This window comes from Typopeltis vanoorti, chromosome 4 (genome assembly GCF_054136105.1).
Source record: "Typopeltis vanoorti isolate ZY-2024b chromosome 4, IOZ_Tvanoo_1.0, whole genome shotgun sequence".
NCBI lineage: Eukaryota > Metazoa > Arthropoda > Arachnida > Uropygi > Thelyphonidae > Typopeltis > Typopeltis vanoorti.
In genome coordinates, this window is record NC_143552.1 from 33,099,145 (window position 1) to 33,124,363 (window position 25,219).

A 25,219-nucleotide genomic window follows, 5' to 3' on the forward strand; every position below is an offset into this window, starting at 1 on the left:
TACAGATCAGGAAAGGATAGCTGTCTGCTCCTCTGTTCCTAATAAGTTCATTAATTCGCTTAGGCATAGACTCTACCAACGTAGAACATATTTTTCTTATTTCTGCATCTCAAAACCATACTTTTATAATGGATTATATTAAGTTATCCTATGTATCACAAATAATTTTCCAAGTCTCTTTTTCACTATGGCCCACAAATGTTCTATTGGGTTAATGTCAGAAAAGTTACCAGGCCACTGAAGCAATTGGATGTTGTGATTTAAGAGGAACTCTTACTTTTTTTGAAGTGGGGCATGGAGAGAGATCCTGTTGGAAGATAAGTTCTTTGTATTTCTGGATCTGCAGGACCACTCTTTTCTTCAATATTTTTATGTATTGGTTACTTTTTATCATACCATCAAAAGGCAGAAGTGATCCTGGACCGTCATGTGTTAAACAGCTCCAGAACATCTTTTTATCCGAGTGTTTAGAAACTTGTTAAAGGTGGGCAGGAGAGGGTTTTCTCAGCTGCTGATTTGCGAACATAGGGAATTCGCCCTCCTTGGAAAAAGAAATGACCCTCATCTAAGAATATTATTATTATTACGTGACACCTCCAGGGAGTCCAAGGACTCATCTTGGGAAAGCAAACAACTCTACTTCGCTAAATACATCTCATCTTCTCCACTACTACTTAATTCTCTAACTATGACACTACTGCCATCTGTCGCCCATCACCACCAACAACAGTATTTTTTTGTCTGTAAATTGTGTATGTTCTGAAGGCCGATTTGTCTGTACGCGGGATGAAAAACCAGAATTTCCGGGTGAAAATCCCTACTACCACCGTATGAGATCGACTAACTCACCTTCAACTGAAAAATCCCATATAAAGATTCCCCCTCGTCACGGCAAGAATCAAACCCAGGTCTTTTCCAATATGAGCTTCTACTTCTCAACAGTCCAATCTTGTAAACGTTCACCCACTGCAGCTCTTTTTCTGCATAGGCTTCGTCAACAGTTGTTTCTTTTTTGGTTTGTGGACAGTCCTTCCTGCTTCCAACAATCTTTGACAGACGATTGTTGTCAATTCAGAAACGTTAATCCCACTAGCTGCCAACTCTATTTAAGTCTACAGCAAATAATTTTGGATTCATTTTGCTTTTCCTAAGTAGTAAACGAACTTCAGTAAGTGTAGTTTTCCTTTTCCCACCCATATTTCCATTTTTGTCAGGAGAAAAGGTACCTGTCGCCCTAAGCCTTTTAAAATCGCATTAACAGAACCCAAACCAACACCACACTCACTGGCAATTTGTTTTTGAGTCATGGATGTGTGCTGAGAAAGTGTACACACCTTTGATCGCTTTCTTGGAGATCTATCCATCTTTTAGCTACACAAAATGAATAAAACAGTACTAGTGTCAAGTTGTTTACGCTATTAAAACGCACAACACTATTAATAAGCATCGTAGAGACAGTTAACACACGCATCACTCAACCAAAATAGTGAACTAAAACCATAACTAGTAAGCCGAAATCAAAACCTAAATCATTGTGAACTGAAACAAAAACCAAACAAAACCAAAAAGTTGACAAAAATTTAGCTTGTTCTGATTAATTTGTTCGCTATTGTACATAATGAACTATGATGTTAAGATTAACCATTCTATCACAGCATTAAGTTTATATGACACAGGGACAGAATATTAAGCCTAAAATAGCAACATGTTTTTTGGTGTTTAATTGCTAATGACAGCCTAAAGTGCAACACCAGATTCGATATTTGAGTTCCAGAAAGCCAGTAGCAAAGGTACACAGGTTCTTGCTACAAAAAACAAATACTTCCCTTTAACTTTATTTTCCCATTTTAAACAATCATTTCTCAACATAGATCCGCAAAATTTTTGCTGATATTTCATAAGTCTTTAAGACAGAAACGATGATTTGTAAATGGAACTTCAATTTTACTACAGTAATAACTTTATAATTTCACATGAAGTGAAATGAGTTCTCAAGTGTATAATGCGTTATTACCCAGGCAAATGAAACCACTGTAGTGATTTTCTGCAATAGTGCATTTTTGTAGTGAGGAAATGTTTGACAAATTTTAACAAAAGTAAAACAACATTCTTTGAATCCCTGCTTTCAGTATTTCAGCGTATCCACCAAATGGATGCTTTAATAATGGTACCAGCAAGCACGAACTCAATATGCCTTACAATACTAATGTACCAACAAATAGTACGATGTTTACATCGTATTGCGGATATGAAACTGCCACCGTCTGATAGTCCAAATATCTACAGATTAATCCTTATAAAGAACTTCCATTCACTGATGAATGACAATCTCTAGAACTTTCTGCAGTCAAAAACTAGATCTGTGCATGTTGTTTTATCAGCATTGACATTATCTCTTAATTTTGTGGCATTTTATTGATTTAATTTAAAAATCAGCTACATTCTTTATTCCTATAGAGTGGACAAAGCTGTTTTAGCCCTGTGTAACTTTTGGAGACTGGGGGAAGGGGGGGGAGTTCAATCTCCATCCGTCGCCAATTAGAGATAGCTGACCCAAGACTATCACAAATTATACATGGCATCCGGTGAAGAGAGGCGGTTGAAAGGTGCCGCCATCTCGTCGTCCGTAATCCTAACACTATTATTTTTATAGTTATTTAGCCTATTTTTGTTTAGGAGTTCCCCTTTATAATCTCATTGGCTTTTTACTCAAATTTCAGGCGATTACTGATGTTTTATATAGACAGATATATATGAAGAATATATAGGAGGAAAAAATTAGAAATACCTTTGTAGGATGTTGCTGGCTATCTTGTTATTCAGCAGCATCTCGCATGTGGCAATATACATTCATCTGCTGTTAAAGGAAGGAAGTAAGATTGAAAGGAAGGGGTTTGGAAAAAGTGGATGTAGAGAGAGAGAGAGAGAGAGAGAGAGAGAGAGAGAGAGATGTGGAAGAATTATTGGTGAGGCAAGGGGTTTGTGAACTTTTTGAAAGGGGCACTCCTAAACGAAAATAGACTAAATAGCTATAAAAATAATATTTACTTAGAGGAGTAACATGGGAATTTTCCAAGAAATAATACCTAACACTATGTTCACTGTCTGAATATAGTGTGGGTTCTAAGGTCGATTGCCTTGAGTTTACAGGTCGAAAATCCCGAGATTCTGGGAGAAAAATTCGCTTGCCAATGATAGAGATCGACTAACTCGGGAGTCAGTTGAAAAAAAAAGTTTCGTATAGGTTCCTCTCATCGCTAATTAGAATAGAACTTACGACGCTCTTTCTTCGGGCAGTCTAGCGCCATGAACGGCACACACCATTGGATTTAATTAAGAAATAATTAATATAAAGCCAGGAAAGTACTGAGAACTTCGTATCAAATTTGAGAAGGCCATGATAAAAGGGCTTGTTTGAACTCATATAGATCTTTGGAAATCTCGTTTGCTTTCATAGTGTTAAATCTCCAGAAGAAAGATGATTATATGTTAGGATCTAGTTGAACTACAGGAATTTTTCTTAACCAGGTTCATGGGTTAACCCATCTTGGCAGAAGTAGGCAGAGTTTTTTTGTGCCAAAGCAGCTTGGGTTTTTAACCTTGCTACTAAAAATTGTTCGTGAAACTCGCGTTCAGACAGCAACATGTGCATGTTGATTTTATGGCTATGGATGATGGCAGTTGTCTGCTATATTAGTCACCACTCCAGGCCTCTTGAAATCAGCAATAGCCAGGGACTCAGCTATTGGTCACAGTCAGGTAGGAGACCAGCTTCCTACTGATTTTGCAAAAGGTTACATTAAAAGAGCTCTGTTTACACGTCTGGGAGCAAAAGGTATTACGGGAAGCTTATTTTTATTCAATAACTTTATATCTAAGTAAGATGCAAATCTTGTGTGTTCTCAGATTTTGGAAAGACATTTGATTGAATTACGGACAGTCGCTGCTGGTAGATGTGTTTACATTATTGCCATTCATTTAAACATCAGGCACAAATAACCTCAAAATTTTAAACAAAATTATACAAATAACGTGAGATATAAAATAAATAAATCGACTAAAGCAGTATTTCTCAACCTGTGGTCCGCGAAACACAGGTGGTCCACGATGATGGGACAGATGGTCTGCAGGCAGACTTAAATTTATTAAATAAATATATATATATATTTAATTATCTAAACAAATTAAAATTGAAAACAGGCCTGTGTAGCTCAGGGGAATTGACGTTTGCGTCCTCTGCGCTTGGTCACTCGAACTTAGCGTTAAGTTCAAGTCTAAAGAAAATCGACCGTAGTACCCACATTATTTCAGACAGTAACATATCCTGTTAGCGTTAGGTACCAAGAGATGGGAGCACTTGTTAGCCAGCCTCTTCATCGGTGGCTACTATAATTAGTGATAGACATGGGTGAGCTATCTCTGATTGGCTACCGGTGGAGATTGAACTGCCCACTGAGTCTCCAAAAGCTAGATATGATATAAAGGCCTCACCTACTCCCTATAAGGGAATAAAAGGCATTAACTGACTTTTTTTAAATTAAAATTGAATAAGTAAGGGAAAATTATTGAAATCTAATGGAGACTTATGGCTTGTTGTTTATTGATTTTTATTCTTGAAAGTTTCCCTCCCTCCTTCAACCAAGGCTCAGTATATCTTGAGAAGTGCTAAGTGATACTTGGACAAAGTGTGTCCTGAGTTAACCCCAGTATTATATATTTATATATTTTTCGGAAATGTTTTTTAATAACGGAAAAGTGGCTTAGAACTAGGACTTTGAAAAGAAGGGCAAATGAAACAGGTGACGCTAATCCTAATTGTGATACAAGTGTTGTAATGGCGAGTAAATCTGATACTATTAAAGAAGAAGAAATAAGCAGTTCAAAGAAAAAACACAGTAGGAAATATAACAGTTCATATTTGGAATTGAACTGTTATATTTGGTGTGGAGATGAAAGTTAACAAAAACCTAAACGTGTTTTGTGTTATTAAGTGTTGTCGAACGAGTGCATGAAACCTGCGAAACTCCGACGACATTTAGAAACTAAATATTGTGATGTGAAAAATAAGCCAATTGAATATTTTCAGCGACGCTTAGGGAATTTAATCATGGGAAAGATATAGTTTCGGCCATGGGTTCCATTAATAGCAAGGTACTGAAAGCATTCCATCTCTTAAGTTTGCGCATAGCGAAAACAGGGAAACCTCATTCTATCGGGGAAAATTTGCTGCTTCCAACTATAAAAGATGTGGTAAAAACGATGTTTGGCAACAAGTTACTAAAAGATGTTGATTTGATTGCTCTTTCAAATGACACTGTTGCTCGCAGAATTAATGATATGGCAGGTGACGTAGAATCTCAGTTAATCGAAAGAGTTAAGAAGAACCCTTATTACGCGTTACAAGTAGACGAGACTACTGATGTTACAAGTGATGCGCAGTTAATATACTACGTAAGATATGCGCATGATAACAACATTCATGATGATATTCTGTTTTGTAGAACTTTGCCATCCCAAACAACTGGAGAAGAAATATTTCACACTCTCAATAATTACATAATACACAAAGGGATCCACAGGGGGGGAAAATGTATAGGCTTCTGTTCGGATGGAGCTCGCGCCCGTATAGGCAGGCATAGTGGGGTTGTTTCTATGGTTAAGGAAGTAGCTCCGGATATGAATTGGGTACATTGTTTCATATATAGGGAAGCGTTAGCCTCCAAAGGAATGCCACCAGAATTTAAAACTGTGCTATATAACGCTGTAAAGCTAGTTAATTTTATTAAAGCTCGACCATTAAATAAAAGGTTGTATTCAGTATTCTGCGATGAAATGGGGAGTGAATATATACAACTTTTACTTAATTCCGAAATTCGCTGGATTTCCAGGGGCAAAATACTAACAAGGTTATTTCAATTAAGGCACGAAGTTTTATTATTTGTAAATGAACGTAATTCTGATTTTGCATCACTCTTTGTTGACGAAGCATGGATATCAACACTATCCTATCTTTCAGACATTTTTTCGAAATTAAATGAACTAAATCTCTCCCTTCAGGGAAATTCTTTAACTGTTCTTGACTCCTACGACAAAATAAAGGCATTCGAGAAAAAAATGGTTTTATGGATTGATTATGTAAAAGACAGACAATTTGCACCATTTCCAACACTGGAATTCTTTTTAGTGGAAAATGATATTTTTGTTGATTCTGAGTTTCTGGAAAGGGTTTGTGCCCATCTCAAAAATCTGAAACGGAATTTTTAAACATATTTTCCGAAAAACCTTTATAAGAAATTTCTGTGTGTTCACGATTTATTTCAGGATTGCAATCTGAGAACGACCTTTCGTTATCGAAAAAAGAACAGTTGAGCTTTCAAGTGACAGTGGACATAAAATGCAATTCCGTGATCTTGGTTTGGGTCGATTTTGGATCTCGCCTTCAATAAGTAAATTTCCCGAATTATCTGAAGAAGCATTGAAAATCGTCATGCACTTCTCTACAACCTATCTTTGTGAGAAAAGATTTTAATCTCTCCTTCAAATAAAAACAAAATACAGCAATCGTCTTCGTGTGTGTGTGTGCCGATCTTTGACTGAATTTGAACAATATTGAGACAGATATCCAGCAACTCTGCAAGGGCCGAGGAGCTCAACCATCTCATTAAAAGTAAGTAGTAACATAATTATATCATATTATTTATTTCAGCTGAGCTAACGCCTTTTTATTCCCGTATACGGGGAGTAGGTGAAGCCATTTAGTCCTATCTAACTTTTGGAGACTGACTGGGCAGTTTAATCTCTCCACTGGTACCAATCAGAGATAGATGGCCCAAGGCTTTCACTAATTAAGTGGTACACAGTGAAGAGAGACGGCTCAAATGTGCCGCCATCTCGTGGTCCCTAACCCTAACACAATATATTTTAATGTCTAAAATAATGTGAGTTCTACGGTCGATTTTCTTGAGTTTACGGGACGAAAAACCCGCTTGCCCGTGCCAGAGATCGACTAACTCGGGAATCGGTCGAAAAAAGGCTTAGAAAAATTTCCTCTAGTCGCCGACTAAACTCGAAACCAAGTCTTCCTTCGTGCGGCCAAGCGCCGTGGTGTGCAAATACCACATCCGCTGAGCTACATTGCTCAATGATGATACACTTTTAATCGTTTACTTGCAATTTAATGAATGATGTTTCCATATGTATTCAAAACATGCTTTTAGATTTATGTTATAAATGGCACAGTTTTTCCGAAATGTTGGTAATTCCTACTTAGGTTTTTAAAAAAATTACGAAAAGTCAAAATGACGTTTAGGGAAATAAATTAAAAACACTATGTTTATTTTTGAAGTAAAACTTTAATTCCAACATTCTAAAATGTTATTTTTCTTGCTTTTCTGTTCGCAAAATCGTCGATGACATTGTCGAAGTTTTTTTCATCACTCAGTTGCTGTTTCATAGATATTAAGGCAAAATTTCTTAAGCGCCAAAAAAGTGTGAACCCAGGACGGATCCCCCCCCCTCCCCAGCTACGACTCTGTAACTTAGTGGTCTGTAGGATTGTTTTCAGCATTTTACTGCTCCTTGGCCTTAGAAAGATTGAGAAACGCTTTGATAAAGTCTTTTATTCCCTTTTAGGGGGGGGGGGGAAGGCCTTTAGACCCTATCTAGCTTTTGGAGACTGACTGGGCAGTTCAAACTCCACCAGTAGCCAATCAGAGATAGCTGGCCCATTTCTATCACTAATTATAGGCGTCATCGATGAATAGATGGACAAACAAGTACTGCCATCTGTTGATACCTAATCCTAACAGGATATGTTACTGTCTGAAATAATATGTATTCTACGGTCGATTTTCTTGAGTTTATGGGACGAAAACCCAAGTTTCAGCGAGAAAAAAACCTGCTTGCCGGTTTTTTTCTCCCTGAAAAAACCAGCCTAAGCCTTTTCTTCGACCTGTCCCCGAGTTAACCGATCTCTGGCACGGGTCGAATAAAGGCTTAGAAAAGTTCCTCCATTCGGCGACTAGACTTGAACTTTAGCCTACCTTTGGGTGGTCTAGTGCAGAGGACGCAAGCGTCATACCTACTGAGCTACACAGGCATTTAACGTGAGATATATAATAAAATAATAAAGATCTGCTCTACTGTGTATCTTGAGAGAGAGAGAGAGAGAGGGAGTAATTTGAATAACTGGTTTTGCACATGTAGCTAAGAATGGATACCAGTTCATTGATATAAGTGAAAGTTCTGCATCTTGCTTATTTAAAGTGATGGTTTGTTAGATTCTATATCAGTAGGAGTGAACTCATGAAGGTGAAGAAAATAATGAGCAAGATACAAACTATCAAGTATATGGAATTTCTTATTCCTCTGTAGACTTTGATCACACTTCATTTAGACCAATGTGTGAGATTTACTACTACATTCTGTAGTGATTGGGATATGATCGAAAAAGGGAAGTATGGTAATTAATTAATGTCTTACTTGTAGATTTTTGCTCTGGAAGATAGACAATGGCTAGCATAACACACTACCTGTTTTGCCGACAGACGAAATGATAATCGATGAATTTAAGGGAAAAATTACAAAAAAAAAAAACATTGCTGGTGGTGGGCAGTAGATGGTATAGTGTGATTGTAGTAGTGTCGTGTATTTGGACGATTAAATAAGGGAGAGGATGAGTTGTAGTGGAGGCGTGTATCCTCCTCCCCTAGACTCCTTGGAGGTGTCATGTAAATAATAATAATAATAATAATAATAATTATAATAATAATAATAACAATGCTTCCCACATCTGATAACTTCCTACATCTGGCAGTATAAAATAGAGACAGTATCGGAAAACGAAACAGCAAAAATTCTCTGGGAGTTTCGAATACAAACTGATCGGCATTTAAAACACAATAGACCTGACATCACAATTATAGAACATCGACAGGTTTGGATTATCGATATCGCAGTACCCAGTGATAACAACATTAACAACAAAGAACTGGAAAAAATGACTAAATATCGAAATCTGGCAATCGAAGTAGGCAGGCTGTGGCTTAAAACACTAAAGTTATCGCAATAGTTATTGGTGCACTTGGCGCAATTTCAAAGAAGCTATCCAACTATTTACAGCAATATATTAACAAAGTGACTTCATGTGATCTACAAAAAACAGCATTACTTGGTCCATATGTTACGACGCTACCTGACAGACTATTCTTAGATTCTTGGGTAGAATCTCAATTGTTCTATGTCACCAGTTTAAATCTTGTTTAAATCTTGTTTTGACTGCGTATCAATTATGTGAATAATAATAATAATAATAATAATAATAATAATAATCAGGTCCGCGCGGTTAGCCTAGTGGCTATGCACTTCGCAACCATATGCCTGGAGAAGGAGTATCCTAGGTTCGATTCCCGTCGGTGACGTGAGGAGCTGAAGGATCTTCTTCAGCCATAGCCAAGTTAGCCAGTCATTGGCGTGGACAGCAGGTTTTTTTCTCCAGTTTATTCTGGGGTTTTTCATCCCATAATGCAGGCAAACTGGCATTGAGAACTCAACACTACAGGCCATAGGATACACCGGGGCATAAGGCTGACCACCTTATCTTGTAAACGGAGTGAGGTACGATGATCAATGGACCCTCGACACCGCAAGGTAAAAGAGGGTATAAGGAAGATGAGATGAATAATAATCAGCTAATGCCTTTTTATTCCCATATAGGAAGTAGGCAAGGCCGTTTTAGCCCTATCTAACCCTACCTATAATAATAGAACATTGCATAGCTAATGTGAACTTCCAGTGATGGCTTTCAGAAATTTCTGAAATACACACACAGTATATGATACTGTGTGTGTCATATTTTCTTTTCCATCTATATATACTATCCTGGTCTGAGTTCGCCAGATTGCGAAAATCTCTTCAAGGAGGAATGTGCTATATTTGGAAATCATTGGTTATAATAAACTTTAGGAACATTATAAAAGAGTAAAATTTCTTCAGGCAATAGTGCACAGAAGTTAATAAAAGCTACTTTAAAAATTTTATTAAAGTTCGATTCATTCAAAGTTCGATTCTAATCCCTATCTAGAGGAACTTTTTCCAGGTTCAATTATGATCAAACCTTTCTTCGATCGGTTCCCGAAATCGATCTCTGGAGAGGTCAAGTAGGTTTTTAAAGGTCAAGTAGGAAACTCGGATTTTTCATCTCCACTCAAGAAAATGGACCATAGACTTCACACTATTTCAGGCAATATATAATTATAAAATATAATATATAGTTCTATATTATGATTATGGAGCCTCCGTAGCTCAGTAGGTATAGATGAAGCCCTTTGGATGAAAAGACCTGGGTTCGAAACCCGTCCATGACGTGAGGCAGATCTGGTCTCTTTCGGCTAAAGGTGAGTTAACTGGGCTCCTGGTAACTCGGGATTTTCATCTCTCAAAACAGGCAGATCGGTCTCGTGAAAACACACATGGCTACATATATACAGTATATATATATATGTGTGTGTGTGTGTGTGTGTGTGTGTGTGTGTGTGTGTGTATGTACGGGAAACCACCTTGCTTCATAATCATCTTCCTGGTATTGTAGAACATTACTGCCCACCAGCCACAGGGCTGAAGGGAATAATACATATGTACATTATAATTATACAATATAAGGTCAGGGACAAGGAGGGAAGTTGTCTATCATACTCCATTTCAGGATGCCAGTTAAAAATCATTATTAGTCTTGCACCAGCTATCATGATTGGTTAAGGGGTGGAGGTTGGCTTCCCCAAATTTCTAATGAATAGCCTCGCCTACTCTCGTTGACACTCGTCAACGAGAGCAGGCGAGAATTAATAAATCCGCATTAGCGGATTTATTAATTTTCAACGCTAGAAAGCTCAGAAAATGGTTATGCTGCTGTACTGAGCAAGTGTCAAATGCAGCATTATTAAGTAAGGCCATCTAAAAAGAAGATATGGAAAAAACACAAAGAGGGTATTAAAAGAATGTGTAAGAAAATTGATATATCTTCATCAAAATATCCGAATATTTTGTGACACTCGATGATGATATTATATTCAACATAAATATTCTCTGCTGAAGTTTCTGTCATTCTATACAGATAGTGGAAACTTCTGCTAAGACTTCTTTTCCAGGTAGACCTTAAATCATGGCACTACTATTTTATTTCTCACTACTACTTAAAAAATATCCGCTAACGCCTTTTATTCTTGAATGGTACAAAGAATTATAAATCTTCGTTCCTTTATAGCCATGCAGCAAAAGAATGTTTGCATTCAAAAGTACAGCGAGCCTACTAGAACATACTCTTGACATGAGAATCATATATTACACTACTTAAAAAGACGACGAATTCTGCCCAAGATGAGAGAACCGCGCAACATCTCCGTTTGGAAGACCTAGGTTCGAGTCCCATTTAGAATGCGAGAAACTTTTATAAGGATTTTTCAGAGTTAGCCAATCTACTGGTTTTTCCATCCTGATAAGACAGACCAGCCAGAATGAATACTGTTAACAGATAATATATTGGTCTAATATCCTTCGCTGCTTTGGCCGTGATTCAAACCAATCTGCCGAAGAGCCAAATGTATTCATCTTTTAGTAGTACATTTGATTAAGGTACTGAACTGATAACTCTTTTGAAGTAGTGATGATTCTTGTCTGCGAGGCACGAGCACTACAAAAGCAGAAACTCTATTTTCAATGCCATGAATTCGCAAGTTTGAAAGTTTTATTTTTCTTAATTGAGCACTAATTCTCCCCCCACCAGAGACCATCTTTTTTTCCCCCTTTTTTTTTTGGCATGTACTACATATAATGAAATTATTCCTGTAGACGATACAGCTATCAGAATGTGATTATTTAATCCGAAATTATTGTTTTCGTTTTTTAAAAGAATGAAATAAATTTTAGTGAAGGAGTAGAATGAATTGAACATCAGATAATTTTGATAGGATATATTTGGACCTCGAAGGGGAATTCTGAACCAAGTGAAGGGATATTTCCTCAATACAGCGACCTGCTACTGCTGTTTATGCATGTTGTTGTAGTACGAGCAGTAGATGGGAGTGTAGTTAATTTTATTCGTAATAGAATCGTTGTGTATTAATAGGCATGATTTCGTGAAGAGTAAATCGGGGATATAACAAATTTCAATAAATAATTCATTACAGCAATAAAAAATGCAAAAAAAGAAAACATCGCTGCGATCAAGTATCACTTCATGTACAGGGTGTTTGGGGGGTTCAAACTGCTTTGGCTAAATTGTAATATCTCATTTCTTATTTTATTTGCTGCCATGGTTACAAAATTGCAGAAACTAGAAGGGGATTATCAGGCGTTACTAGGAGAGGTAATTCCAACTTTTTAAACTGATATTTACAATGTTATATATCCAAAAATATGGCATCAGTAAGCACTCAAATTCAACAGGTTGACCGATATTTACTTCTTTTACATCATTGCGGTTCTTTTCAACCAATTAAATCTACTCTCGATGCTTTATATCTAGATGTAATACATTAAGAATTAAATGATTCAGTCTATTATTAGAATTCCATGCACCTCTCTTCCTGTCATATTTGTATGATAAATGGTGGGAGAGTGATGATTGTCTTTGTATTAAATATGAATATGAACATTAATATCAATATGTTCTTTCCCCAAATTAGCATTCGCAACAACAAAAAGTTTTGTTTATATTTCTTTCTGAACGAAATTATATTTGTGTGATTTTATTTTATATCAAATATATTTAATTGAAAAACATGATGTATGTAGTTTGAACATGCAACAAAGGTGTATTTTTAATTTAATATATATATTTTTTTTGCTTATCTATTTTTTAAATAAATTTTTATATTAAAAACGAATTTCATTTTATTGTTATGGCAGTTACTGACAAACTTTGAAATGGTAGAAAGGGGATTCTGTGTAGAAATTACATTAAAAATTATTAAATAAAGTGACTATAGATAAAATAGTGCATGAAAAAAAAAAAAATCCAGAAAGTAATGTAAGCATGTATATGTTTAAGGTATGAGATCAAATCCCAAATAATTTTAGTAAAGCCAGGGTTCCCTTACTTATTTAGCTTTTTGAAATATGATCTGAACAAAAGAAATATGACCAATATCAATATAGATTTAATTTTTAAATTTGTCATTTCTTTTTATACTTTTCTCTTAAATCTTTAAAGCATTATTGTCTGTAATAAACATATGCTAGCAATCTGATAGACATGCAACATTATGCGTAAAGCATAGACTTTCATAATTTGTGTGTTGTTTATGATAGACTCTGTGGAATCACTTAATAATATTTTAAGATATACAATAATTTATATGAAATACAAAATAGAATGTGGTAATTATGTATATTTTTATAATATAAAGTAAATATAGATTTTAAAGTTGATTTAATTAATTAATGAAAAATTGCTTATATTCTCATAAATTCTATTATGAGAATGTAGAAATACCTACATTCCCATAATGGAATTTATGAGAATATAGGTGATCAAACCTATGAAAATCTGTTAACTTATAACAGATTAGTGCCATGGTGCAAACTACACAGAAAATTTCATTTGAAAGACTGCATTTTAAGAAAGTTTCTGCTCATTTTCTTGATTTGTGCATGAAGAATCCACACACACAACTAAAGTTGACCACCATTTCCACTTCTTTCTCCCAGGACTGTAAACAAGTATAAGCAGCTGCTGTCCATTTATTGAATAGTCCTCTCTCTGTGTACTTATTACACTCTTCAGCTATCCAATGAACATCACTAGATTAATTTTTTTCTTGTCTTGTCCTTACATAATACTGATCTGCTATAGATTGCACAACTCTTCATGTAAGGGTATGCTAACACAAGGAAAAAAAGTCATCTTCCTCATCACAACAAGAGATTTCAGTTTCGTTTGTGTGCTTATGAAGATCTGTTAAACTCACCACCATGGAATGTGGAAATCTTGATCAGTCTGCTTGCCTCTTACACAGAATTTTTTTTAAGACTCTTCTTCTAATTGTTTTTCCTGAATCATACTTATTATTATTATAATATAGGTATCTCCATGGAGTCAGAAGACTCATTTCAAGAGATCAATTATTGATGTACTAGCCATAATCATACCTCTCCTTAAATTCATTTGCTGACGAAGCACTCACAACTATCTCTTGGCAACCCATTCACCACCCTACAAACAAAAAGTCTAGTCCCAACACCCATGCTAATAACACTCTTATACAAATTTCTTTGGTGATCCTCCTTTCCTGTCATGTACTGAACAAGTCTTTGGTGTCAGTTTTATAAAACCACTTAAATAATATATGCTTCTATTACATTTCCTCCTTTTTGCCTATCAGCTAGATTTTGAAGCAGACAAACCGTCAATCTCTTTTCATAGGGAGCATTCCATATACCTGCCACAATCTTTTGTCATTCACCTCTGGATCTTCACCACTTCTTCATTTCCACAGGATCCAGGTGACCAGATCTGCACATAGTGAGTTCAGGTTGTGACCTTATTAAAGCCATATAAAGAGGAATAATAATAAAGGGAAACAATAACCTCCCCATCCATGCTTGATAGTGTGTTCTTTAACAACCATATAATTTGATGTGCTGTTTTGGCTAACTTTGTAATATACCCTCTAATATACCTTTGTAATATACTTTCAATTTCCTGTCCACAATCACCCCCAGATCCTTGGCCTCATCAGTGTCCTGCAGTTCATTTCCATCAAATTATGTTTACACTTGGTCACATTAAACTGGCAGACATTTATCTTGGCACATATTAACAGTCTATTTAAATTATCATGTAGAATCTCTATATCACCCTTCATTTACTGTCACTCTTCCCAGCACTCTTACTTAATTCTGATTAATCCAAATCAACTGCATTGTAATGAATGAAGTCAGATGTAATTTTTTTAAATCTGCTGCAAGTCTAACCTGTTACCCAAATTAAATAACTCAGTAATATATTGCATAAAATTTATTTAATATATGTTTTCATATATAAAAACTAGATTTTGAAAATAGTATTAAAAGTGGAAAATAAATGCAGTTTAAATTTTCAGTGAACTGATTGAACAACTAATACATTTTGTTTCTTTTTTTTTCAGTTTAGAATAACAGATAGTTTAAATGAATCACATTATACAAAATGATCTTGCAGTCCACTTTTAAAATATGAATCTGAAAGTTAGACTAAAAACTATTTGCCAAAGAATGAAAATTGTTGATGAATTCATAATTTTTATAATTTAATTTTATTTACTAATAGCAGAAATGCAGGACAGTTAAAAATAAACATATTGAAACATACAGGAAAACTAAGAGCATTTGCCAATAGCAGAAATGGCAGGCAGTATTAAAAATAAAGATATTAAAAAAGAAAAAAATTTAGAAACTTATCTTAGGTGATTGTCATTATCCCAAGAACCCAATGAGTCAAAGACTCATCTACAAGGTCCCTTTGTCATACACACAGCTCATCATGCATTGCCTTAAATACATTAACATTCTCTGCAGACACCACACTCACAGGTAAAGCATTTCAATCATTTACAACTCTGCATGCAAAAAACCTGCTTCTCAATCCCTTGTTCACACTGTCCTTATACAACTTCTAGGGATGACCTTTTATTTTCTCCTGATCTCCCACCATTTTATGAAAAATCTCTTCAACATTGATCCTATAACAACCCCTTACTAACTTGTACATTTCTATCATATCACCCTTCTTCCTCATATCCACTAGACTCTGTAAATTGCATCTTCTCAACCTTTCCTCATATTCAACATTCCAGAGATCAGAAACTACCTTAGTCAGTTGCCTCTGGACCTTTTCCAACATCTCTTCGTCTTTTTGAAAACCAGGTAACCAAATCTGTGCACAGTAGTAGCCCATATGTGACCTAATCAAGGCCGTATACAATGGAACATGAATCTCCTTACTTCTATAAGTCAGTATTCTCCACATCATTCCCAGAATTCGTTGCGTTATCTTCACAATTTTGGCAATGTGTCCTCTAAATTTTAGATTCTTATCCACCACTATCCCCAGGATCTTTTCTTTCCTCTGCTTTCAACAATATATACCTACCAAGCATAAATTCTACATCCCATCTTTGTTTCCCAAATTTTAAAATCTTACATTTTGCAACATTGAACTGGTATCCCCATGCCCATTCACTCAATCTATTCAAGTCTTCTTGTAAGGCCAGAACAACTGCCTCTATTCCTCATATTTCATTTCAACTTTGCATCATCTGCAAACTGAATATCCCCATCTTCTCTAATATTATTAACATATAGATTAAATGGTAATGTCCTGAAAACAGACCCCTGAGGTTCACCACTAGTGACTTTCCTCTCCCTTAATGTTCCACCCCATACACAACCTTTTTTTTTTCAACTCTGATTTGACTATCAACTTATCATGTAGTAATCTATCAAATGGCTTTGCAAAATCAAAGTATACTACTGTGTATCCATCTCCTTTGTCCAATGAAGTCATCATGTTATTGTAATAAGTAAGTAGATTACTAAAACATGACTGCCATTAAGCAATCCATGCTGTTCATCAAAGATAATACCATTGTTTTCAACCCATTTCTGGATCCTGTTCTCACCAGTCTTTCCAATCCTCTTGCTCACTTTCATTCTCATCATCATCACCTACAGCCTCCTCATTATCACTGCTCTCAAACTTTCCATTATGTCACATTCACAAGGATGAAAGACCTTTATGAACTGCTCATTAAATATCTCAACTATATCTTCTGCAGCAGTTGTTCTTATATCATTTTCTCCAATCATTGTGATTCTTCTATAATTTTTTTTTTTTTTTTTTTTGCTAGCTACATATCAAAATAACTCCCTAGTATTCTTTTTGGCTTCATTAGCTATCTGCTGTTCATACTTCACTTTTGCTACCTTTACCAATGAAGTTATCCTCCTTGCCTGTTGTTTGTAATCCTCATGGAATTGATTATTACCACTCCTTTTATGTTGCCTCCATAATGCCTTTTCTTCTGTATCGCATGCTTAATCTCTTCATTCATTTCACACCTGCCTTATTTAACCTTCTGACCCTTGAAATACATTTAGACATTGCTTCTACTAGATTGTTCTTGAATATCATCCAAGCAGCATTAACTTCCTTTCCAGCCAACTCCTTATTCCATGCTACACCTGCAAGCTGTCTCCTGAGCTTCTCATAATCACCAGTCTTATAGTTCCACATATATCCTTTCCTTACAGAAGTCCTTACATTGCTGGCAACCACCCAGGTAATCACTTCATGATCAAGATTCCATTGAACACAATGAGAATTGAACTTAGGTCTTCCATCAAAGGTCGCACACAATCTTCCATCATTCTTCCCATTGCACTATGGAAGGTTAGGTAATTTAAACATTTAAACTTGAAGATGGATGATTAAGAGCTGAACAAAGTAAAAAAAAAAAAATAATGGAATGATAATTGAAAGAAATTGAAAATTTTGATAAAATGCTAATAACACTGGACAAGAAAATTTTACAAAAATCATGCCCCCCACTCCAGATCAATCTAGTTATTTTTTATAGATTTTGAGGTGCTGAACATGAATATGACAATGAAAATGCAAAATTGGCTACAGTTTGTTAGAGATCTGCAATAGTTTATTGTATAATAGAGTAATACATACTTATCACATATACTGGTAAATGTCCACTTCTATGTCTGTCGTTGCTTTGCCTGTCACTTGTATAGCTGCTCAGGATCATCTCTAGCGAGCATCCAGCAGTAGTCAGCCAACATGGAAGTGGATCACTTTCCCCAGTATCATTTGTAATTTCCTAATGGAAATTGCAAACGATACTGTTGTTGCAATTTCCTAATGGAAATGTTCACCGTGCTGATCACTAATGCTGCATCAGCAATCATGCTGCAGTTGTCATGGGAAAAAATCCAAGTGGGAATAAAGCAGTGTATTTTTATGGACATATTGCAGCCAAGTTCGTGATATAGAGACAACAAGTCCTCAACCAGTTCCTTGTAGTTTTCTGCCCTGACATTTCTAAGGAAGTTAGTTGACACAAGACGAAATGCATCCCAAGCTTTTTTTCTAATCACCCTGTAGCAAGTTATTGAACATTTTGTCAATGAAGAGCTCTCAGATCTGAGGACCCACAAAAACTCCCTCTTTAATATTTTCGCTTTGCTGAGTCAAGGGAATTTGTTAGTCAGTTACTTGAAAGCTGATCCAATCCTGTTCATGGCTTTTATGAAGTTTTTTACACCTCCCAGTTTAATGTGTAGGTGTTGTACATTCTTCTCTCTGACCTTCAGAGATTTCCTTGCAGGCCAGTATCTCTACATAGTGCAAAGTCCTTACTCGGCTGTCCCATTAACACAAAAAACAGCAGTACTTTGTATTTCCCAGCTGCAGACCTATCAACACAGACACTACCTTCAAGTTACCAAAGAGATGCCAGCCATTGCTGTATTGATGACAGTCCATCAGCTGTTTTAGATTGTTGTAGGTTTCTTTCATGTACACAGCATGTCTGACTGGAACGGATGAAAACTTGTTTCCATTATGCAGCAACACCACCTTCAGACTTAATTTCAACGAGTCTATGAATAGTCCCCATTCATGCAGGTCCTGTTTGATTCTAATGGCTTCATCAGGCCATCTTCATCATAGTAGAACACAAGATCATCTTTCTTTCAGAAGTAAGGTGCAAACTGCTCATGACAAGTGTGAAATGAAGTCACTCGGGTATTTTCCTTGAAAAGACTCCATTGTAGAAGTCTTGATCCCAGTAACTTCGCTTTGGCCTTGGACAGCTCTAGATTGCAAACAAGATTGTTCAGTTCTTGTGTGAGAATGTGTGGTGCAGATGATGCACTGTGACTGACATATAAATCATTAGATGGGGAAGGCTCAGGAGAACCTGACATCAGTTCGCCTTCATCCTCTGAATCGATGGAAAATTCTTTTGGAGGTTTGGGAATGGGAAGTTCTTTGCCATGCAGAACTGATCAGTGAGCAGATGGTATATTCAGGTACACTATTGTCCACTTCTTTTTCCTCATGATGCATCCCAAAACATGGGTACCATGCAGAAGTAGCATTCATTTGCATGATTGCTTGGCTTCCCCCCAAACCATAGGAACAGCAAATGGATATGACACTTTACTGCCTATCAGTCACTTCTGAAGATTTCTAGCACATATACCACAGTATGTGTGTGAGGCCCAGACCTTGTCTTGGTCCCTGATCATACATCCAAAATAAAGCTGATACGCCTTTTTCATTAATGGAGTGATGGCCTTTTTCTGACTTGCAAACATCACTTCCTTGCAAATGTAACAAAAGTTATTTGCACTATTAACACAAGTACAAGACATCACTGCTGCTAGTTTACATTGCAGGAATCACTTGTGTAATACTTATGACGTAGGATTAAATGGGATACACTCACATTTAATCTTACATCATAAGCATTGCACAAATACTTGTTCACCCTATGAGACTTCACTTTGTACTGATGATTGCATCATCTTACGACCGTGATGTCATGACTCAACTGCATTGCATCAGCTAATGATGCAACAGCATCTGGGGTGTTGTGTATGATTGGCTGATGCAATATGTTGCAATCAGGAGATTGAAATACAACGTTGTCAAATGATACCGATGTATGCAATGCAGACCGAGTCTCTCTACAAGAGCCAATCGACAGATTTCGTTGTAAATTTCGTGTTCAGCACATTGAAATTAGTAAAGAATTTCTATTTTCATTTCAGAGGCAAATTGTGTGTTGTCCATCCAGTACTTATGAATTGAATTGAATCCTAACACTAAGAAAGTATTAAAATCCTATCTACATGCTCTTTCCTTATGTTCTTTGCATTCATAACTGCTAAACATTCACAATATTAACAATGTTTTTTGTAACGATTAGCTACAGTTGAAGTCACAAAATTGTCAGTTATTTATATAATAGCAATAATGGACAAAAAAGCTATTTAAAAATCATAATTTGCAGAATATTGACTTGCAAGAAATTAACATAACAAAATAATATAGAGTCGTTAAGAATATTGACTTTTTATTTTTTGGCATAGATAAAGTTGTATTCCCATTTCAGAGATCATGATTTAGAAGGAGTAGCCATAGTATTCAACACAAAATACGAGGCTAATCTTCTTGAATGGCAGTCAGTCTCAAGTAGAGTAATGTGGGCAAATATGAGAATGGGGAACTGGACAATGAGACTTATTTGTGCCTATGGTCCCACAGAAGGTTCTACTAAGGTAGAAGTGGAGGAATTTTTTGAGGCTTTAGAAAAAGCAACTGACACAATGAAAAAGGAAAAGTTGGTCCTTGTTGGGGATCTAAATAGTAGAGTAGGAAATGATTGTGAGACATACAAAAATATTTTGGGAAAATTTGGAGAAAAGAGCAAAGCTAATAATAATGGCAAATATCTGTTGGATTTCTGCTCAGGACATGGACTGGTTATTACTAACACCATGTTCCAACATAAAAATGTGCACAAATTCACATGGAGAGAAGAGGCTAGGAATAAGAAAAGTCTCATTGACTATGTTATTGTTGATAGTGATGTTTTCTCCCTGGTGCAGGACACCAGAGTGTACAGAGGATTTGAAATTGGAAGTGATCACTATTTAGTCTTGAGCAGGATAAAATTGAATTTCATATTGAAAAGAATAACATGTAAGAAAGTTTTAAAGCGAATAAAAGTTGAGCAGCTCTCAGATGTAAACTGTAGACTAAAATACAGAAATATTATTGAAAAGAAAATGAAAGAGTTTGAGAACAGGAATCAAACCTTGGAGATTCAGTGGCAAACTCTAAAGGAAACATTGATTGATTCTGCCAGAGAGGCATGTGGTGAGGTTGTGTGCAAAGATAAAAAAATCAGAACTCCCTGGTGGACACAGGAAGTTAAAGAGGCAGTGAAGGAAAAGAAGAAAGCATATCAAAAGTTCCTGGCAAATAAGTCAGCTTTTACTCTTACAGAATACAGAGACAAATGTAAGAAAGCTAAACAGTGTGTAAAACTAGCTAAACAAAAGTCATGGGAGGACTTTGGCAAGAATATAGAAAATAAATATCAAGAAGGTGGCAAAATATTCTGGAGGTTGTTGAAGAAGCTTAGGAATGGAGGAAAGAGTGCTGTAAAAGGAATTAGAGATGATAAAGGTGAAATGAAAACAGGAGAAAAAGATATCCTTGAAGTATGGAGTAATTACTTTGAAAAACTGCTAAATGAAACAAGCAGTGATGACAGCACAGTGATAAAAAACACTGACCAGGCATGCAGTCAGGAATACATATCCATACTTGAAGTAGAAAAAGCCATCAAAGGCTTGAAATGTGGAAAGGCAGCAGGAGTAGATGATATTCGACCAGAAATGCTGAAGTATGGTGGTATAAGAGTCTTACAGTGGCTGCACTGCATAGTTCAGAAAGCCTGGACAGAGGGATGAATTCCCGATGATTGGAGTAGAGCTCTCATAGTACCCATATATAAAAAGGGAAATAAAACTGAATGTGAGAATTACAGAGGTATTTCCCTACTGAGTGTTCCTGGCAAGATCTATGCAAGTATACTTGAGAAACGGTTGAGAAGAATTGTGGAAGAAAAGCTTGGTGAAGAACAAGCTGGATTCAGGCCAAATAGAGGCTGTCAGGATCAGATCTTCACTTTACGACAAATAGTCGAGAAAGCATGGGAATATAACAAAGATCTGTATTTAAGTTTTGTCGATTTGGAAAAGGCATATGACAAGGTGCCAAGAGAGAAGCTATTCAATACGCTGCAGTTATATGGTGTCAATGGGGCATTATATCAAGCAATACTTAGTCTTTATTTGAGTTGTGAGTCTGCAGTTAGAATTGAAGGAAGTACAGGAAGATGGTTTAATGTTAAATCTGGTGTGAGACAAGGATGTACGTTATCCCCTCTGTTATTCATTATCTATATGGATCACATTATGAAGGAATGTGGTATTAAACCTGATATCAAAATTGGAGATTAATGTCAGCTCTTTGCTTTATGCGGATGATGTTATACTTCTAAATAAATCCGCTACAAGTCTGCAAGATTCTCTGACTAAATTGAATAGCTGTTGTAATAGATATGGTATGAAGGTCAGCAATAAAAAGACAAAGACAATGAAAATAGGCAGAATCATTGAAAATGTCAACTGTGTTGTGAATGGAAAACCTGTGGAACAAGTAAAACATTTCAGCTACTTAGGCACAATTTTTACTGAAGATGGTAAACTAAATATAGAAATAGACAACAGAATCAGCAAAGCTGGTATCGTGGGAAGTCAATTGAATAAATTCATATGGAATAAGAAAGAAATTAGTCGGAACACTAAATTAGCTGTATACAAGACTGTGTTCAAACCAATTTTAACTTATGGATCTGAGAGCTGGGTCAGAAGTAAAACACTTGACCAAAGACTAGAGACCACAGATATGAGAGTCCTGAGAAAGATTAGAGGCGTGAACAGATGGCATCAATGGCAATATCATATTAAAAATGAGGATATTAGGAAAGAACTTGACATTGTCAGCATCCAGGAATGCGTTAGCAGAGCTAATCTCAGATGGTATGGTCACTTAAATAGAATGGGAGAGGAAAGATTAGCAAAACAAGTGTTCTCTGCCAGGTTGGCAGGAAAACGACCCAGAGGAAGACCAAGATATAGGTGGATTGATACGGTACAAAGTGCCTTAGACGATAGAAATATAAGATCTGATAATGTTGGAGTCTTGACAAGTAACAGACTGATTTGGAGGAAAATTGTAGATAGGAAGTTAGTAATGATGTAATTTTTTCATGTAGTACTGTCATATCCTGTACACCCCTTGAGGGTACATGGCAGGAATTTGATGATGATGATGAGTAATTTGAATTATTATTATTAATAATTCAGATAATAATAATAATAATAATAATTATTATTATTATTATTAACATCTGACCTCCATGGAAGAGACTCATCATGGGAGGCACACAATGCTCATCCAACCATACTTTAAACTGATTCTACTGTCTACATTCACAACACATCAGGCAATGCATTCTACTCACTAACTGCTCTCCATGCCAAGACATTCCTCTGTTCACATCTTCCTTATATAGTTTCCAGCGATGACCTCTTGTTCTACCTCCCCTCTCCCATTCTATGAAAAATCTCTTCCATGTCAACCTGATAACAACCCCTTATTAGCTTATGTCTCTCAATCACCAACCGGGTACGAACATAAAGGACGTATGACAGTGAAGTGTTTAGAAGGAGGGCCATAATTTCCAATGACTTTATGCGTGAGTTATGCATGGAGAGTGGTGTGGAATTTTTGGATGTGTGGAGTCTATTAGAGCGCAAAAACAGAGGGTGAAATAAATGATAGTCGTGGCAGGAACAAATGATTTGAAAGAAGACAAAATGGAAATGATAGAGGATGTGAGGGAATTACTTGAGGTAGCAAAAGAGAAGAGTGAGAGAGTTAGGATGGTGAGTATTTTGCCATGGTATGACAGTGAAGTGTTTAGAAGGAGGGCCATAATTGCCAATGACTTTATGTGTGAGTTATACATGGAGAGTGGTGTGGAATTTGTGGATGTGTGGAGTGAGTTTGATGGGTGAAAGGATTTATATAAGATGGATGGTTTACATTTGAATGGATTTCGTGTATGGAAGCTTGAAAAAGTGTTGATGAATGAAGTGGAAGTGGATGTACAGACTCAGGGAAACTAGATTTATTAAGGGGGGGAAGTAGATATGCAGACTTTAGGGAGGCAGTTGAGTGTATGAATGAGTAAAATATGCCCGAGCGAGTACGAAGGATAACAAATCAGAATGGGATAGTTAGCATAAGGCATCAAAGTAGGGATGGGACTAACGGGCTTCTGCAATTCATGTACACTAATGCCAGGAGTATTAGGAACAAGGAGGAGGAGGAGTTTTTGGCCTTGGTTGACACTTCCAGGCCACAGGTTGTTGGTATTAGTGAAACATGGCTGACAGAAGATGATAAAGCTAGTGGGATTGAATGTGATGGGTATAGTGTGTTCAGGAGTGACATGGAGGAGAATAAAAAGGGGGGGGGTGTTATTGATGATAGCTGATGAGTTGCAGCCAAGGAGTATAGAAGTTGAACTGCAGGATAGAGAAAAGATCACATTTGAGGCTATTTGGTGTGAGATAGAGGCTAGCAGAACAAAATATACAATTGGGTGCTGCTATAGACCAGGTGATAGAATAGATGGTGGGGATAGTATGCATAGGCAAATAGAAGAAATGACTAGAAGGAGGGTAATTATTATGGGTGATTTCAATTATGGTAACATTGACTGGAAGGAGGAGAGGGCACATGGGAGGAAGGAATTGGATTTTATGCGGTTATTAAGGGACAACTATCTGCGACAGCATGTAATGGAAAATACTAGGGGGCAGAAAGTGCTTGACCTAGTAATCGCATCTGAGAATTTGACTATAATGAATATGACCATGTTGCCACCAATTGGTGAGAGTGATCATAAGGTCATGACTTGGAAGGTGGCTAAAAAGAGTGGAATTTACAATTAAGACAGGATACATGTGGAATTACCGGGCTGGTAAGTATGACAAGCTTAGGAGTGTGCTTGGCTGAGTGCCATGGCATATAAAACTGCAAGGGCTGGATGTTGATAGTGCATGGGAGGTGGTTAAGAAGTGTTTGCAGGAGGCAATGGTTGACTGTATACCAAGAGTCCGAATAATAAATCAAGTAGGGGTTAAATGGATGAATAACACTATTAAGCTTGAGCTGAAAAAAAAAAAAAAGAAACAGTTGTGGAGGGAATTTAAGGAGAAAAGTGACCAGCAGGTGCAGAGCAGTATAATGCTCAGGCCTGAAAGGTAACAAGGGTGGTAAGAAAAGCAAAAGTGGATTATGAAAGAAAATTGGTCATGCAGGCTAAAGAGAATTCCAAACAGTTTTTTAGATATGTTGCAAGTAAAAGGAAAAATGATCATGGCAGAATGATTTTAAAAAATGCTGAGGGTAGGGAGGTAACCAAATCAGTCGATATAGTGGAATTACTGAGCGAGCACTTTGCAAGAGTATATCATCCAGGTGGTGACACTGCAGGAATGGAAGAACCAACAGCTTATACTG

The 25,219-nt window shown here is 36.5% G+C and overlaps 1 protein-coding gene across 1 annotated transcript in view; it reads left to right on the plus strand.

The window, feature by feature from the left end:
• Window positions 1–12,168: 12,168 nt before the first annotated feature.
• The window catches only part of LOC150107210 (coiled-coil domain-containing protein 149), a 182,645-nt gene continuing 169,594 nt past the window's right edge, over window positions 12,169–25,219 (plus strand). Inside the window, exon 1 of the mRNA XM_090391693.1 lies at window positions 12,169–12,361. Coding sequence (XP_090247819.1) covers window positions 12,233–12,361 — 129 coding nt within the window. The 5' untranslated portion in view covers window positions 12,169–12,232. The remainder of the gene's footprint in view (window positions 12,362–25,219) is intronic.